Genomic DNA, 16,488 nt, shown 5'->3' with positions numbered 1-16,488 from the left:
ATTTATTAAGTACCAACCATGTTTATGATGTTTTGAAGATACTAGAATTCTAAAACATGGAATATTATATGTTTATGTAATACAATACCTACACAGATAATTGCAATAAAAAATAACAATGTAGGCAAAGGAAGGGGCTAAACAAAGTGCTCTAGGAATATTTGAGGAACAAGGCAACACTTTTGGTTGAGAAAATAAGGGAAAGTGACTGAATAAAGTGGGACCTAAACTGAGACTTAAAGGAAGATAAGGACTCAGAAAGGGAAAGAGGAAAAAGAGGTATGTTCCTGTCATAAAATATGTGGATGCACAGAGGGAGATGATAATTGAATTTGGGGAATAATAAGTTGATCTATTTGGAATATAGTCTTTGTGAGAAAGAATAATGTGGAAAAGTAGAAAGGTAGATTCAAAGCAAATTATGGAGTTCTTTAAATGCCAGATTGAAGCAACTGGTAGCTGCTTCTAAAAAAAGATTTTTTGATTTGGATGGTAATATGAATAATCTTGGTGTTTGTGTGGTGAATGTGTTGGGGTGTGAGGGGGAGAGAGGCAGAGACAGAGACAGAGGCACAGAGACAGACAGACAGACAGACAGATGAGACAGAGATAGAGACACACACAGAGAGGCAGGGAGGAAAGGTAGGAGGGAAGAAGAGAGAAGAAGAGAGAGAGAGAGAGAGTGTGGAAGAGAGAAGGTGTAAAGGGCTGAAACTCTATGTTGATTCATTGGAATCAGACAACCGAGCTCTTAAGGCTAATTACTGATTGGACAATACTCTATTAGCATATGCTTGGAAAATGGCCCTTCCCACTATTCTGTACTGGCTCAATCTTTTGGTGTATACAGAGAATTGTAGGAGGGATTAGGGGGGTGGAGTAAGACAAGCCAGAGTCACTTTGGCAGTAGTCGAGAAGGAAGGTCATGAAGATCCTGTGTCCATCCCCTTCACTTCTACCCCTAAAGACCAAGAATAAAGACCAAGGACTTTTGGCTTATCCTGACTCTGGCTGATTCTTAGGTATCCAGGGTGCTAACTCAGTCTTCACAAGAAGGAAATTGCTTTTAGGGGACTATTGCAGTAGTCTAAGTAAGATGACTTGAAAAGGGATAAATGATAAAATTGAAAGGATTTGAATTGAATACTTTCTTCAAATGCCCTTCTTTGATTATAATTTTTATTTAGTTGTCAACAAATGATGCATTTTAATATGTACTTTATCACATTTGTTGTGAAATTTTTATGCACTATTGTTGGTCAAAAGGAATAGAATGATTGAAACAGCTGTCTCAGAAAGCTGCTCCAATTCATTTACAAACACATTTCTCACCAGTAGTATCTCAGGTTTAGTGGATTAGGTATGTTTCCAATTTGGGGAAGCTATACAAATATGTATCAATAAAATTTTTTTTTGCTCGATGTCCCAAATTTGTGCTAAGGAATGCTTCTTAGGTGTAATAGAATCTATCAATCTGTCTTCCTCTATACCTTATTGACCTTAACTTCTCTCTTGGCTACATAAGAAGAGCAGGAGAACAAACATTTATTAAGTGCTTAAAGTGTCAGGCGCTATACTAAGCACTATATAAATATTGTTACATTTGATCCTTGCAACAACCCTGGAAGTAAGTTGCTATTATTATCCCTATTTTACAGTTGAGGAAACTGAGACACTCAGTATTTAAGTGACTTGTCTAGGATTACTGGACAACACTGTTGAGTGTTCCTGAATTCAGGCCCAGATCTTTATCCATTACACCACTTAGAACTTTAGCGAATATTGTCTTAGAGAAACCAGCTTCTTTTGTACCAAATGGTAAAATCATCAGCAAACTAAGGGCAAGAATTGTAAATATAAATTCATCTTTCCCTTGAAAGAGAAGAGATGAGAAAGGGGGAAAAGTAGAAGGTAGAAAGAGAATGAGACACAGGATCACCATCTCTGGTCTTCCCCTCCCACATATTGTTTGTATCTCTTTTGTGTTTCTTCTTGCTTTGTAAGGCAGTGTGTCTCTTATGCTACCATGTTTGGTGGTGAGGTCTGTCCTGTCTACCTGTCCTGACAGATATTCCAGCTTTAAATCACTGTGACAGCAATAGCATCACTGCTTTTTCTGACTGTAATTGCTTCTTTCTCTCCATTAGATATTGGTCTCCAATGCCCACATACATTACTGGGAGTTTCCTTGCCAGAAATAAACTTTTAAGATTACATTTTGCTTTGTTAAGTCAAATACTTAAAAAAAAAACCCACACAACAGAAAACAACTGCAATGGTGTTTGTAATCTTTTATATTTTTGTCCACTCCATGATGCTAAAATGGTAATTATCTATAGAAAATCATTTGTGAAAGTCTAGCAATAACCCTCATATTTTTAAGGACACATTTGATGCAAGAAAGAGTATTTTTTTCTATAAATTGATGTTGTCTTGATCATTTTGGGTAATTCCATTTATTTGATATAAAATCTTTGGATTACCATTCTGTAGAGCAGTTTCCAGCTATGGTCAACAGGCTATAAAACTATGCAAACTCTTTGACCCAGCAACACCACTACAAGGTTTGTATATCCCAAAGAGGTTTTTAAAAAGAAAAGGGACCTATTTGTACAAAAAATATTTATAGCGGCTCTTTTTGCAGAGGCAAAGCATGGAAATTGAGGGGATGCCTATCAGTTGGGGAATGGCTTATATGATTATAATGGGAATGTTATTGTGCCGTAAGAAATGACAAGCATGATGATTTCACAAAAGCCTGGAAAGAATTATATGAACTGAAGCAAAGTGAAGTGAGCAGAACTAGGAAAACATGATTGCATATGTATAACTTTTATCACATTTCTTAATTCTCATGGAAGGGCAAGGGAGAGAATTTTGAATTTAAATGTTAAAAATTGTTTCTACACATAATTGGGAAAAATAAAATATTCTTAAAAATAAAAAATAAGATCATAGGATCAGAGTTCTGTAGCTAAAAGAGACTTTAGAGGTCATCTAGTCCAACTCTCTCACTTATAGATAAGGAAACAGCTCAGAGCGGTAAAATAAGTTGCCCAAGTTACACAATTACTAAGCAGCAGAGCTGGAATTTAAAACTAGTTTTTCTGACTCTCAATTCCAGCACTCCAAATTCAGTATTGTCTCTACTATGCTCTGCTGTCATCTTCCTATATGTAAGAATTTTTAGTTTCTAATATGAGTCACATCAAAATCAACTATTTGCAAAGGAAGACAAAATCAATATCAAGTTATAAGGATAAAGATGAGAAGCAGGCAACATAAATAATTGCAAAATATCTTCAACTTACCCTGTGAAATGAAAAAAAAAATCAACAAAAATTGGCTTCATCATTATTTTCTACAACGTTTTAACCAATGTAAAGTAATAGAATGAGAAATCCAAATAAATCCAGAAATCCTCTGTCTCTGGCAGCAAAGATTTCATCTCCTTCCCAGGTGGGAAGAAATTAAAGTCAACAGCAACAATGGCTTAAAATACTTAGAAAAGTTATTCATAAAACATTTTGAAGAAGGGTGGTAGGATTATTATGAATGGCATACCACTAAAAAGCCTATTCTCAAAGAGATGAAGGAAAGAAGAAATGTCTATTTTGTATAAAAATATTTAGAAAAAGCAGTTTTTGTAGAGAGAAAGAAAGGGAAACTAAGGGAGTTTTCATTATTTGAGGAATGTCTGAACAAATTATGGTTTGTTAATGTAATAAAATACTGTTGTTCTATAAGAATAATGAAAGATAAGGTTATAGAGAAGATTTGTATGAACACTAATGTAAAGTGGAAAAAGAGCAATTTGTGTATGAGAACAATTTTGTTAAAAGACTTGAAAACTCTGATCAAAACAATAATTAACTGTGATTCTCGAGGACAAATGATAAAGATTTCTACCTGCCTCCTGACAGAAAGGCAATGAACTCATGTTATAGAAAAACACATACATTTTTTGGACATGACTACTATGAGAATTTGTTGTGCTTGACCATGCATATCTGTTAAAAAGGATTTTGTTTTTCTCTTTTTTCTCCAAATGGAGAAGGTGGGAGAACAAATAAATACTCGATAACTGAAAAAATCAACAGATAAATGTTTGTGGAATTTAGTTGAATTACTAATATATTGGTTAGAAGGCCCTATTTTTTTGGGGTTTTTTTAAGGGCTTTTGGAGGGAAAAAAGGGATTGAGCATGGTTGCTCAGTATAAAGCTTCATAGTCTGAATTTTTAAAAAATACCAGTTCTGTTCAAGAAATGTTTTTACTTAAACTTAGCTCTATAAGTCTTGAACATTTTATACTTCATTTAAGCTGTGTTGCTGACTAATACTTACAAAACTAAAGTAGAAACTCATGCATATTTTATCTAACAAAAGCAATCAATTAGCCTTTCTTCCTTTGCACTTTATAGACGTGTAATCAATCACAGTAGGTACATAATGTGAAACTCTCTTCTTTCTTCAGCGGAAAAAAACAAAATTTATTGCCTGTGATTTTCTGACTGAGTGGTTATACAAGTAAGTTCTTTATCTTTTTAAATATTCAGCATACTAATAATATTTCAACAATGTTCATTTGTAATGTAAAGTGTAACAATTAAGATGAATACTTGTTTGTTTGTTTTTTCATTTCAACCAAATATTATAACATAATGATCAGCCAGAATCCAAAGAGGACAGATGAGCCATTCACAAAATTCTTTTCAATTCCATTTGTGGAAGAGTGGCTAAAGATTCAGTAAGTACTTTCACATATCTTTTTGAGTAACTTATGCTTAATTATAAAGTGATGCTAAAGCTAACTCTTTAATTTAGGTGAACTAGCTGCAAAAATTCAACTAGGTTCCCAAATCAATTGCATTTGTTTCTTTGCCTATCTAAGTTTATTTTAGTAAAATATAAGCACATTTCTACTTGTCAATTAGCATTTATTAAGTGTCTTCTGTATACCAGGCACTATACCAACTACTGGGGATATATAAAAAAAAAAGGCAAAAACCTTGGAGGAGCTCACAATCCAATAGGCGAGACAGCAAGCAAATATATACAAACAAGATAAAAAGGAATAATTAATAGAGAAAAGGCACTAAAATTAATAAATAAGAAAGGCCTCCTATAGAATGTGCAATATTATCTGGGACTTGAAGAAGCCAGGAGGGAGAAATAAGGAAGGCCATCAGGGTGTGAGGGACATCCAGAAAAAGTGCTAGAAGCAGAGAGAAATGATATAATTAAGGTCATAGATGCTGTTGAAGTCACTAAGAGAGATTGTTGAGAGAGATGAGGGCCTACTGTGTAGTAATAATGCTACTATATGCTAGTATTGTATGTTATTACATTACTAGTGATGGAGATACAAAGACAAAAAATGAAAGAGTCTCTGCCCTCATGGACCTTATCTTATTTTGTAGACAGGCACAAAGGGATTTTCCAAGGACATACTCTGAGTGGGTTACATAACCAGGATTATACCTTAGTTCAGCCCAGTGCTCAGACAGTAGATGAGTCAATAAGCATTTATTAAGTACCTACTTTGTTGCAGGTTATGTGGATACAAAATGTGGCAAAAGATAATCCCTAGGCTAGAAAACTCATAGTCTATTGGGAAAGACATCAAGCAAATAAAAATGTGTAAACAAGCTATTTATAGGATAAATAGAAAATAATTAAGAGAAGGGAGACATTAGAATTAAGAAGAATTAGGAAAGATTTCTCATAGAAGGTGAGATTTTAGTTGAGGCTTAAAGAAAGTCAAGGGAAATTAGTAGTCAGAGAGAAGGAGGGAGAGCATTCCAGGCATGAGGAATGATATGCCAGGTTGGCTAGAATATAGGTAAAGTGAAGTAGAGTAATGTTCAGTACTTCTGGAGCCAGATTCCAAAGGATTTTAAAAGCCAGAAAGGAGTTAACATGTTGTGCCATGGGCAAAAAGAAATCCCATCGGAGTTTCTTGAATAGGATCATGAAGCCAGACCTATGTTTTACTAGTACACATTTTGGTTACAAAACAAAGAAATGAGAATTGTTGGAGGTGATAGAAGAATGTAAGCATACCCATACCTAACTGGTGGAGTTGTGAAATGATCCATCCATTCTGGAAAACTACTTGAAAGTGTGTTCAGGAAGTCATCAAATTATGTTTATTTTTTGACCCAATGATAACACTCCTAGGCATATAATTAAAAAAAAATAACAACTCATATGCAAAATATTTTGTTTATGGCAACATTTTTTATTGTAGCAAAGAACTAGAAAATAATTAGGTTCTCATCAATTGGGAAATGGCTGAACAAATTATGGAGGAGCAATGTAATAGGGTATTATTGCACCATAAGAAATGAGATGGGATGGATCAGAAAAACAAGGGAAGACTTATATGAAAAGGTACAGAGCAAATTGATCAGAACCAGGAGAATGGTTACTGCACTGGAAGGAAAAATATGATGGCCACATCTCCGGAGAACCAAAAACAAAGCATATTACCCACCTCCTGGCAGAGGTGATGGATATAAGATTCAGAATAAGTTACACATTTTTAGATGTGATCTACACATGGATTTACTCAGTTTAACCGTATATTGGACGCAAGAAAGGGCTTTTATTTTCTTTTTAATGTTGAGGGAAAGTTTTAGGGGGAGGAAAAAGAGTGATAGCAGTGAGGCATTTAAAAAACAAGAGAACAGGAGGAGGTTTGGAGAGGAGCATAAGCAAGCAGGATAGCTTTAAATCTAACATGCAGAATTTATCAAGTGCTTTTAAAAAGAGACAAGCTGTTTATAGTAGAAAGTCACAGTTTCTTATACAATCTTTCTGTTGTTCTTTGTATGAGGAAACACTCATTTTAATTAGTATTTGTTAAGTACAGAATACCAAAATATTTTTAAAATTATTTTTAAAAGAATATCACTTTGCCAGCTTTTTGGGGAACAATTTAGAGAAGGGACAGATAGAAGACAGGGATGATGTAATAGTTCCAGGGAGAAGTGATTAGGGCCTAAACCAAGGTGGCAGTTATGTTAGTAGAGGAAAGAGAAGGGATATGAGATTATGGTGGTATAATAAATCTTGACAACTGACTGGATGAAATGGCTGAGAAAGTGAAGAGTCAAGGATGCTCTAAGGTTGCATAGTTAGCTAAGTGAAAATATTTTGATGTTCTCAACAAACATAAGCTTTCTGTTTTGGATGTGTTGAGTTTGAGATGCCTCTTGGACAGTAGATTTGGAGAGTATAATTTATCATGTTAAAAAAAAGCATTAAGGAAAAGAAATAGTGTTTTTCCCATAGGAAGAGAGAACATTGGTAGTATTTCTCAAATGGCTATTTCATCTTTGGAGGCGGGTTTGTTTTAGTAAGAAAGGTATAGAGTTCTTTAGGAAGCCACTGAACGGAGTAAACCACACTGAGTCTTCTACTTCTTCAGCTATAAAATTAAGAAATGCATTTTTCTTTAGTTGCTTATTTATTTCTCTCTAAATGGTATATTCTGATGTCCATTCTATGTTTTGTACAAAGTCATGAATTTAATGGTGTTTCTTTTAGCTAGAGAATTACTTCATTGCTTTTATATTTTATGTTCCTAATTGCACAACACAGTTCCAAGCCCATTTTGTGCTCCAGGTGGGACCAACTAGTTAGAAGTTTTGAAACCATTGCCTATAATTTTTAGGCTGAGAGTAAAATTTAGTTTTTCTTATGGATCAAAAACAATTGACTTGAGATTTGTTCAGATTCACTTGCAGAAAAACAGGCACAAAGTTCATAGGTCTACTTCTGGGCTTTCTAATCTCACATCCCAAGGGATAAGATTCATGAAAGACATTGTTAAAAGTAAAAACTTCAATGAAACAAAAACTGGGTTTTAGAAGAAAAAAGAAAAGATCGCCTTTGGTGAAATGGATTTCCAGCCAAATCCTCTGTTGTAAGACAAAAACCTGTAAGACAGGACTTTCACATCACTCCAAGGCATTTTTTAAAAAAACTAAAATACAGGGACAAAAATTAAAACAGCACTTTGTACATTGGGGCAAGCCCATTACAATGAAAACATCCTCATGTTCAGTTTTATAACAGCAGGAAAATATTTTGAACTTCCAGTACCTCAAATGAAATTGTATATATTAAAAATGTTCTTTCCTCTAAAATCCATAATTAAACATTTTCGGAGTAATACATAAAACTGTCATGCAATGTTGATGAAAAAAATCAGAACATTGGTCTAGTTGTTGTGCTATGTATATGCAGATTTCTCTTTGTATTTTTAGAATTTAAAGTGACTCAGGAGACTGAATGTTTGATGTCTTAATATGAACATCTATTTAAAAATTCAGTTCAGCAAACATTTAGTAAATGCCTTCTGTGAACTTGTCACTGGACATGACACAAATGAGGCCATTACCCCTGCAAAGTAGCTCATATCTTCTGAGAAGTTGCAATATATATACAGATAAGCATAATATATGAAGTAATTTAATGAAGAAGAAAGCATTAAGAAATAGGGGAGTCTGGAAAAAAAATCAGAAAGAAGTGGTACTAGCAGAGAGCATGAAAGAAAGGTAAGAAAGGCCATGATTAGAAGGAAGCATGTTGCAGGCATGGGAGAGAGTTTATGAGAATGCATAGAAGTAGGAGTTAGAATATTGAGCTGAAACAAAAGAAAAAAATTGTTTTAAGAATTAGAATATACCGAAATGGAGAGTTCCTCTCCATTCTCGCTCACATGAGAAGGTAAATGTGACTAGTCTCACCTTATAGTCTTTATAGCATATTTTCTTTTGTTAATGTTTCTAGCTTAAGGAACCTGTAAAAACAAGTGTAAAGCATAGAAACACACAGCTCATTTTGTTAGAGTGTGCCCTTAGGGAATTTTATTATTGTTTTAATTATTTAATTACTATTGTTTTAATGCAATTTATGGAATAACTAATAATTGACATTATTTTTATTTATCAAACTAAAAAACACTAAAATTTAACTAAACTTTTTATTTTATTTTAAATAATAGCTTTTTGTTATTCAAAATGCAGGTAAAGCATCACTGTTACTATTCAATATTGTTTTCAAAATGTTAGCTTTAGCAATAAGAGAAGAAAAAGAAATTAAAGGAATTAGAGTAGGTAATGAGGAAACAAAATTATCACTCTGTAGATAATATGATGGTATACTTAGAGAAGCCTAGAGAATCAACTAAAAGACTAATAGAAACTGTTGGAATCTTTTACTTTAGCAAAATTGCAGGATACAAAATAAATCCACATAAATCATTAGCATTTCTATATGTTACCAACAAAGGCCAGCACCATGAGATATAAAAAGTAATTCCATTTAAAATAAGTGTTGATAATATAAAATATTTGGAAGTCTACCTGCCAAGACAAAGTCAGGAATTATATTAACATAATTATAAAACACTTTCCACACAAATTCAGATCTAATCAATTGGAAAAAGATCAGAACCTCAGTTACAAAAAGATTTCAGAAGTCATCTTGCCCAATATTTACCTGAAGAAGAAACCCTCTTCCTTGAAAAATGATCATCCAGTTTTCTGATTTTAGCAAAGGGGAACAGTAGTCCTAATAGACAGTTATGATGGCTCTTGTAAACTTTTTTCCTTACATGGAACCTAAATCTCTTTTCTACAACTTCCGCCCACATTTCCTAGTTTTGTCCCCTGGCACCACATCTCATCTGTGCAATGGCAATTTTCTCTCCTGAGTCTTTTTTTCTGCGGCTTAAATATCTCCAGTTCTTTTCGTTGATCTTCATATAACACCCACAGTTTCTAGTCCACTCATTTCATAGAAGGAATGATTGATAAACTATGTAATTGTATTTGCATAGAACTGAAGAATATATTAAAGATATCACAGGAACTATCACCACCAAGAGCCAATTTAGGATGCTTATTCTTGAAGATTCCTTTTAACATATTTAAAACAACTGTTTTAAAATAATGCTAGAAACCTCTAAATTCATAAAAAATGACTGGGAGAATTGTAGAACATGGGAATCCTCTTAGAAAGGAATAGCTCAAAGGGACTGGAACACTGCACTCTATCTTTATATTAAGGGAACCATCTACTGTTCATTCAGTCATGCAATCTTGTATGGGTTCAGTCCTGGGGGAAGTTGAGCCATCTAAAAGAAGGATCAGAGTCAGAATCCTCTTCTTACATGTCTTTGCTCTATGTATCTCCTATCCTAACACCATGAGGGAAAAATTTCTTAAAACTTGGTTTGGGTTTATGGTTTGGGTTTATGTCTAGGGTTTCTTCAAGTCAGGAAGTAAAAAGGTATTCACTTTATAAGGTAAATTAGGTGTGGCATTTTGTTACATACAGAAGGCTTTCACATATATGCAATGACAGAGACTTAAAAAGCATTAATACTAGAATTACATATTCCTGAGCATAAACATCAGAACATGAAGAAGTTTGAAGGACTGCTGAACATGCATCTTGTATTTCACCTCAGCTTTGAATTGACTTCTGCAAAGTCTTATGTTTTCTATATTTCTAGACCATGGATGGGGATCATCCTCTGGCCAGTGGTCATCTTCTCCTACATTTGTTAGAAACTACTCACAACATGCAGACAGCACCAACTAGAAATCCAGGATCAATAAACCTCTCCCAAGGTTGCCTCTAGGATTACTCACAGGCACTTGGGATACTGTTTGGTCACTCATAGTCAGGAAAGAGCAAATACGGAAGAGGTAACCCATAACTCTGGTCAGAATCATCTAGACATGTTATGAGCTTTACTTGTCATATCCCCACAGCTTTCTGTCTTTGCTTAAGAAGGAGTAAGGGCAGTCCCTTTTTTTCACTACCCCAAGTGCACTACTTGCTATAGGGAATCCGTGAAAGAAGTTTTAAAGGTCCTTTATAAAGGTCTACTGAGTCTTTGACCTACTCATTCATCCATAAAACAATAACTTTTTCGTCCTTAGAGTTCCTGAATACATTAACTGTGAGTCACACATTGCTGCCCAGAAGCAGCCAAAGGCTGCACCATCCCCAAAATTCCTAAGGGTTGAACTACTACACATAGTCCATAACTAACTTGGTATGCTGCAAAAGCTAACAAGTAATCCTACTTTTTGGTTCAGTAGTTCATTCTACTCAGCATGCTGTGGAGTTCCCCACAGATAATCATATAACAAGCATTTATTGAATACCCCCCCAGGGTCTAGTATAGATAATGGACTGAATATTGGTGTTACAAAGACAAAAGGAAAAACAATATTTGCCTTCAAGTAGCTTACATTCTATTAGGAGAATTCAGGGAATGATGTCAAGGATTGTAAACCACTGATGAGATAGATGGGTGTTCTGAAAAGAAGTGGAGAAGTAGGAAGGGTTGAGTACTGGAGGGAAATTAACTAGAAACTAAATTATCTGATGTGGTTGGCCACCAAAAAACTATTTCCATTATTTAAAAAAATTATTTTTAAGCACATCCCACTACTTCGAATCAATAGAGTATCTTCATAAACAAAGAAAAAATTTTCAGGGAATCACACTTCACAAATTATTCAGATTTTCATATGTACCTTTTAGCATGATATATTTCAGCATTTTTAAGAGCACAACATACATCACAAAAGGGTATTTCTCAAAAAGACTAATTTTTTACTTTATTGAAATAGATGAAGCCATAGTAACAGTATCCTACCAGTATTTTCCTATGTCAAATCTTAAAGGAAATACCATAAAGGAAATATCCAGTTACCAAAAAAGGAAATATTTTAATGTTTATGTACTGAGCTATAACTAAGAATTATTGCACCTGGGATAAGCAGCATGGAATGGATCTTCAGTTGAGAGAAAGGGGGTCAAGAGGGAAATGGAAATCTTAGGACACTAGCTTGCTGTAGGGGATAGGGAAAAGAAGATGTGGCGCGGAAGGAGTTCACTCCAGTCCACTATCTGGTGACTTTCTATCTGAACTAATTTTTCTTGCTAATCAGGCTGCTGAAGGATTGCAAGTATTGGCAACATCCTCTAAATCTAATGTCTTCTAAATTCAGCAAAACCTCAGTTGCTCTGCCCCCCTTCATGGTTCTGCTTATATGTCTTTTTATTTAGATTGTCAAGTTATCCAAAGCATCTGCACAATACTTGAAGGCTGTGGAGAGATCACACAGTGTGCAGTGCATTATTTACTAAACATTATTATCTGCATACAGAGACTATTTCCAATTATAGTTTTGATAAAATGGTACTGAGTTCTCTGTTTAGGAGAATGATTCAGCTTGCTTCTAGGGTAATAACTACTTGACAATCTCCAAGGGTAAAGATTAGTAAAAGGAAAAGGGAAGATCCTTTCTTCATAACTAAGATCCCTAATAGCTATTCTCTTCTCACTGCTGTAACTACTATGCATGTATTGGAAAGCTGGAACTGAAAGACCTCTGTTATAATATCATAATCATTACTTATTAGAAAACTGGAAAAACACATTTCGATAGGCTCTACTATACTTATAACAAATGTTATTCATATAGCTGAGAATGCAACACAATGATAGAAGACCTCAGAGGTACCATGTTGAAAAACAAATCATGAGTAAGTGCAACAGCTATGCAGTATTTTTATTTGTGAATAATAAATCATAGATGAAAATTATTCATTTTAATTATATTCATAGTGTAATTGTGAAAATTAAAAATTGTAAAAGCTTGAAAAAGACTTTATTAGTTGATTCTTTATTTGGGATGTTGTAGAAGATAATTTTTCCCCCCAGATATTGATTTTCATTATGGTTTTGATTGGAAGTCAGAAAAAAGCAATCTCAACTACTTAACTGTATACAAAATTGCATAGAATCTGGATCATGGAAGGTTTTTTTCCCTACTTTTTTTCTCTTTAAATAAGATTTTGAATGGAAATCCTTTACTTGACCTAGAGCTAGACAGAGAAGATTTAATCTAAGCTGATTCTTTTCTAATAGAATATAAACGGTATGGCATTCTTCCTCTGAATACTACAGATCACTGCATTCAGTATTAGCTGTATGCACACAGGTACCAAAAAGTTAAAAATCAGTCAGGACTAGATAGCACAATAGTGTTTCATTCAGAAATCAAAGCTCATCCTTTTGATATTATTGATTTTTCTAGTCAGTACCTGTTTTATTTACATTTGGAAATGGTTTAAAGATTCAAAAGTGTTCAAAAATGGATTAATGCCACTAAAATAGTTTTTGTGGAAACATGTTCAGCAGTGAAATTGTAAGACCATGCAAGTATTTTTGGTTTGGAATTGTCAGTTTTAATTTTTCATCTAGAGTTATAACTGCCTTCTGCCTTGATTGTGGTGATGTATTCATAGTCCTCCGTTCCCCCCCCCCAACTTTTTTACTGTCAATGGGTTGCTTTGCTCATATTCTATTTTTATTTGACCTGAAGCCAGTTGCAAATATTCCAAAGGACAAAACCAGCACTGGCATGACTTCTACTCCTTCAAGCCAGCTTGTTGAAATGATGGGTAATTGTTAGTGACTACTGAAGATTGAATCCTTTCTATTTTTCTTGATTTGCATTGACCTTACCATATTTATTCTTAGTTCATAAACTAGACAGCTCTCCATTATTTAATCATGAAAGCAGTATTGTCAATAACGGTAACTTTGCATTACTAATTAAAAGTCTCTTAAAAATTTCATTTTGCTTTATCTTATGAGGCAAAAGACTTCAGTGTTTTATTACTAGTGGAAGCCCTTCAACTAATGTAATTTATGGGTTATAAAATTAGAAGTTCTTATTCTCTTTTAAATCACATAAAACAATAATACTCTTGCCCTCTGTGAATGATCAGATATCCAAAAATATTTTAAACAGGAAAACTGGGAGTCTCAGGGAAAAAAGTAGTAACAGTTCTCTTTGTCAAACTAATTGTTCAGTCTTAAAATTTTTTCTTGATTTATATACTAGAAAATATTAGCAGAGTTTAAGATGAATGGTTTCATATAGATAGCATTTAGGGGTTTGAATTTTTTTGAGAATCAGGATGGTGAATGGAATAGGTGCTAGATGTGGGATCCAGGGAAGTGCTGGCTTCAAATTCTGCCTTCTGTTTGTCAACAGGGTCATAGATTTAGAGTCAAAAGGGACCTTGGCAAAAATCTTGTCCAATTTCCTTATTATAGGTGAGGAAATTGATGCTCAGGTAGGTTAAGTGATTTACCAACATTTTATTATTAATATAGCAAATTTATCCTCTATCAGGAGTCCTCAAACTACGGCCGCCGGCCAGATGCAGCAGCTGAGGACAATTATTCCCCTCACCCAGGGCTATGAAGTTTCTTTATTTAAAGGCCCACAAAACAAAGTTTTTGTTTTTACTATAGTCCGGCCCTCCAACAGTCTGAGGGACAGTGAACTGGCCTCCTATTTAAAAAGTTTGAGGACCCCTGCAGTATTGTCTCCCCTGTTAGACTGTAACTTGAAAAGCAGGGACGATCTTTTAACTTTGTATCCCCAGGGCTTGGCACATAGTAGGCATGTAATAGATGCTTGTTGAATGACTGTTTAGGAGAAATTAGATTTGAACTTTCAAATTTCTTTCTTTTTTTTTATTTAATAACCTTTTATTTACAGGTTATATGCATGGGTAACTTTACAGCATTAACAATTGCCAAACCTCTTTGAACTTTCAAATTTCAAATTCAGTTATTTTCCCACCACAGTATACAAAGCTAGAGGACTGACTAGATTTGTAAAGAAAAGATAAAGTGAAGGACGCCTTCCATTTTCAAACCTACTAGAATGACAAAAAAGGGAGAAATCACAAAAGATCTGACTTTGGGGTATAGAAGAATTTTGGTTTTTGTTTTTATTTTAGACACAAAAGTAGAGGTAGAATTTGAATTGAGGTCCCCTGATTCCAAATCCAACAGTTTTCCTAATGTATCCCATTTGACTTTTAACATAAAAGGACATTTGCAATGCTGACCTTAGCTGTGAATTTCCAAAGAATTGCAACAGTCTTAAGAGTGTGTGCTAGACTTACAAAAAGAGTGTCCATACTACCTCGGGAAGAAGAGGCCCACAGCAACTGCAATTAGGGAGAAGCATCCAATTGCAGTGGGGCTTAGTGGAGAACTAGCAGAAGGCAATGGTGAAGAAAACAACCCCTCAGATAGTATCACTAGATGTCATTGGCCACTGACATCAATAGCTCAGCAGAGAAGCTAGAAATGGCAACTTTAGGATAGCCAGATGTTCCAGCTGTGACCGGTATGAGTTGTGCAGCCTAGAATAGTCTTCTCAGTAGTTATATGGGAAACTCCCACTATGCATATAATAGGATTTGTATTGTTATTTACTCTGCCATTCTATTTAATTAAATATCTGAGTTTTAAGTTAAATTATTATAGTTTTTGGTATAACAAATTCACATTAACTTATATTAAAATTGAAATTAAATTAAAATGGCAAAAAATGAAATAGCAACCTCAAACTAAGGCTAGGAGATATGATTTTCAATAGACACTAACTCACAGTGTGCCTTGATTTTAGGTATAGCTTACCCAGATTATACTACCAAGAAATGTTCTTAATGAGGGAAAACAAAGGAAGAGGAGGCAAGACTAAAACTAGGAAGTCTTTTTTCCCTTTAGCTAATATTAGACTTTGGATAGACCTTATGCCATTTCCAGCAAACTGATGTATCTTCACAGAAGTATAGGAAAACATGCATAGTGGTGGTCATGGTAGATGATAACATTTAACTGATAAAATAAGCTTTTAATAGCTTGCTTCTGTTTTACCTCTTACATCTGCTCTTTCTATCCTCTCATTTCTCCCTCCCCCTATAATGATCTTTGGAATGAACCTTCTTGTTTGCATATTGTGAACCGTGTTTGTAAGTGGGTAGAAGAAGTGAGAAAGGAAGAGGGAAGAATTAAGTATAGTAGATTATTTTAAATGTGCATCACTTTTCTAAAAGAAGCAGCAGAAACCTTACCACTCATTGTAAAATGATTTGACTAATCATAGACATCAAGTACTAGTAAGACAGACAGACAGACACACACACACACACACACACACACACACACACAGAGCATTCACTGAAAATGGACCAGATAATCTCTTAGATCATTCTTGTTTTTGATTTCTGGGATTCTATAATGGACCAAATTGAATATGCAAATTATATAATCTTTAATTCTTAAAAAAAAATTCAAAGTTTAATGGGAAAAAAATCACCTGCTTAAAATATGTGCACAACCCAGGAATTAACAATTTCTTTGATTAATTTAGCTGGATCTTTGTTTTGTTTTTGGTCAAAGTCTGTCTTGTAACTGGGATGCATTGAAATCACTTGCTTGTGTGTCTGTCGTAGCTGATCCCATGTTTAATTGTATTTTCTGAATGCAATTTACTTTTGGTAATTTGAATCATTTATTTCTCTCTACATCAAATAGTCACAGTCATTTTTGGATATATGTTCTTTGTATTCTTGAGTG

General features: G+C 34.3%; 1 protein-coding gene across 1 annotated transcript in view; it reads left to right on the top strand.

Moving 5' to 3' along the window:
- Positions 1–16,488, top strand: part of IQCK (IQ motif containing K) — a 129,928-nt gene that overhangs the window by 54,958 nt on the left and 58,482 nt on the right. Inside the window, exons 5-6 of the mRNA XM_031942607.1 lie at positions 4,477–4,529; positions 4,672–4,749. Coding sequence (XP_031798467.1) covers positions 4,477–4,529; positions 4,672–4,749 — 131 coding nt within the window. The remainder of the gene's footprint in view (positions 1–4,476; positions 4,530–4,671; positions 4,750–16,488) is intronic.

This window comes from Sarcophilus harrisii, chromosome 1 (assembly GCF_902635505.1).
Source record: "Sarcophilus harrisii chromosome 1, mSarHar1.11, whole genome shotgun sequence".
NCBI lineage: Eukaryota > Metazoa > Chordata > Mammalia > Dasyuromorphia > Dasyuridae > Sarcophilus > Sarcophilus harrisii.
This window is presented reverse-complemented; position numbering and strand designations above follow the sequence as displayed.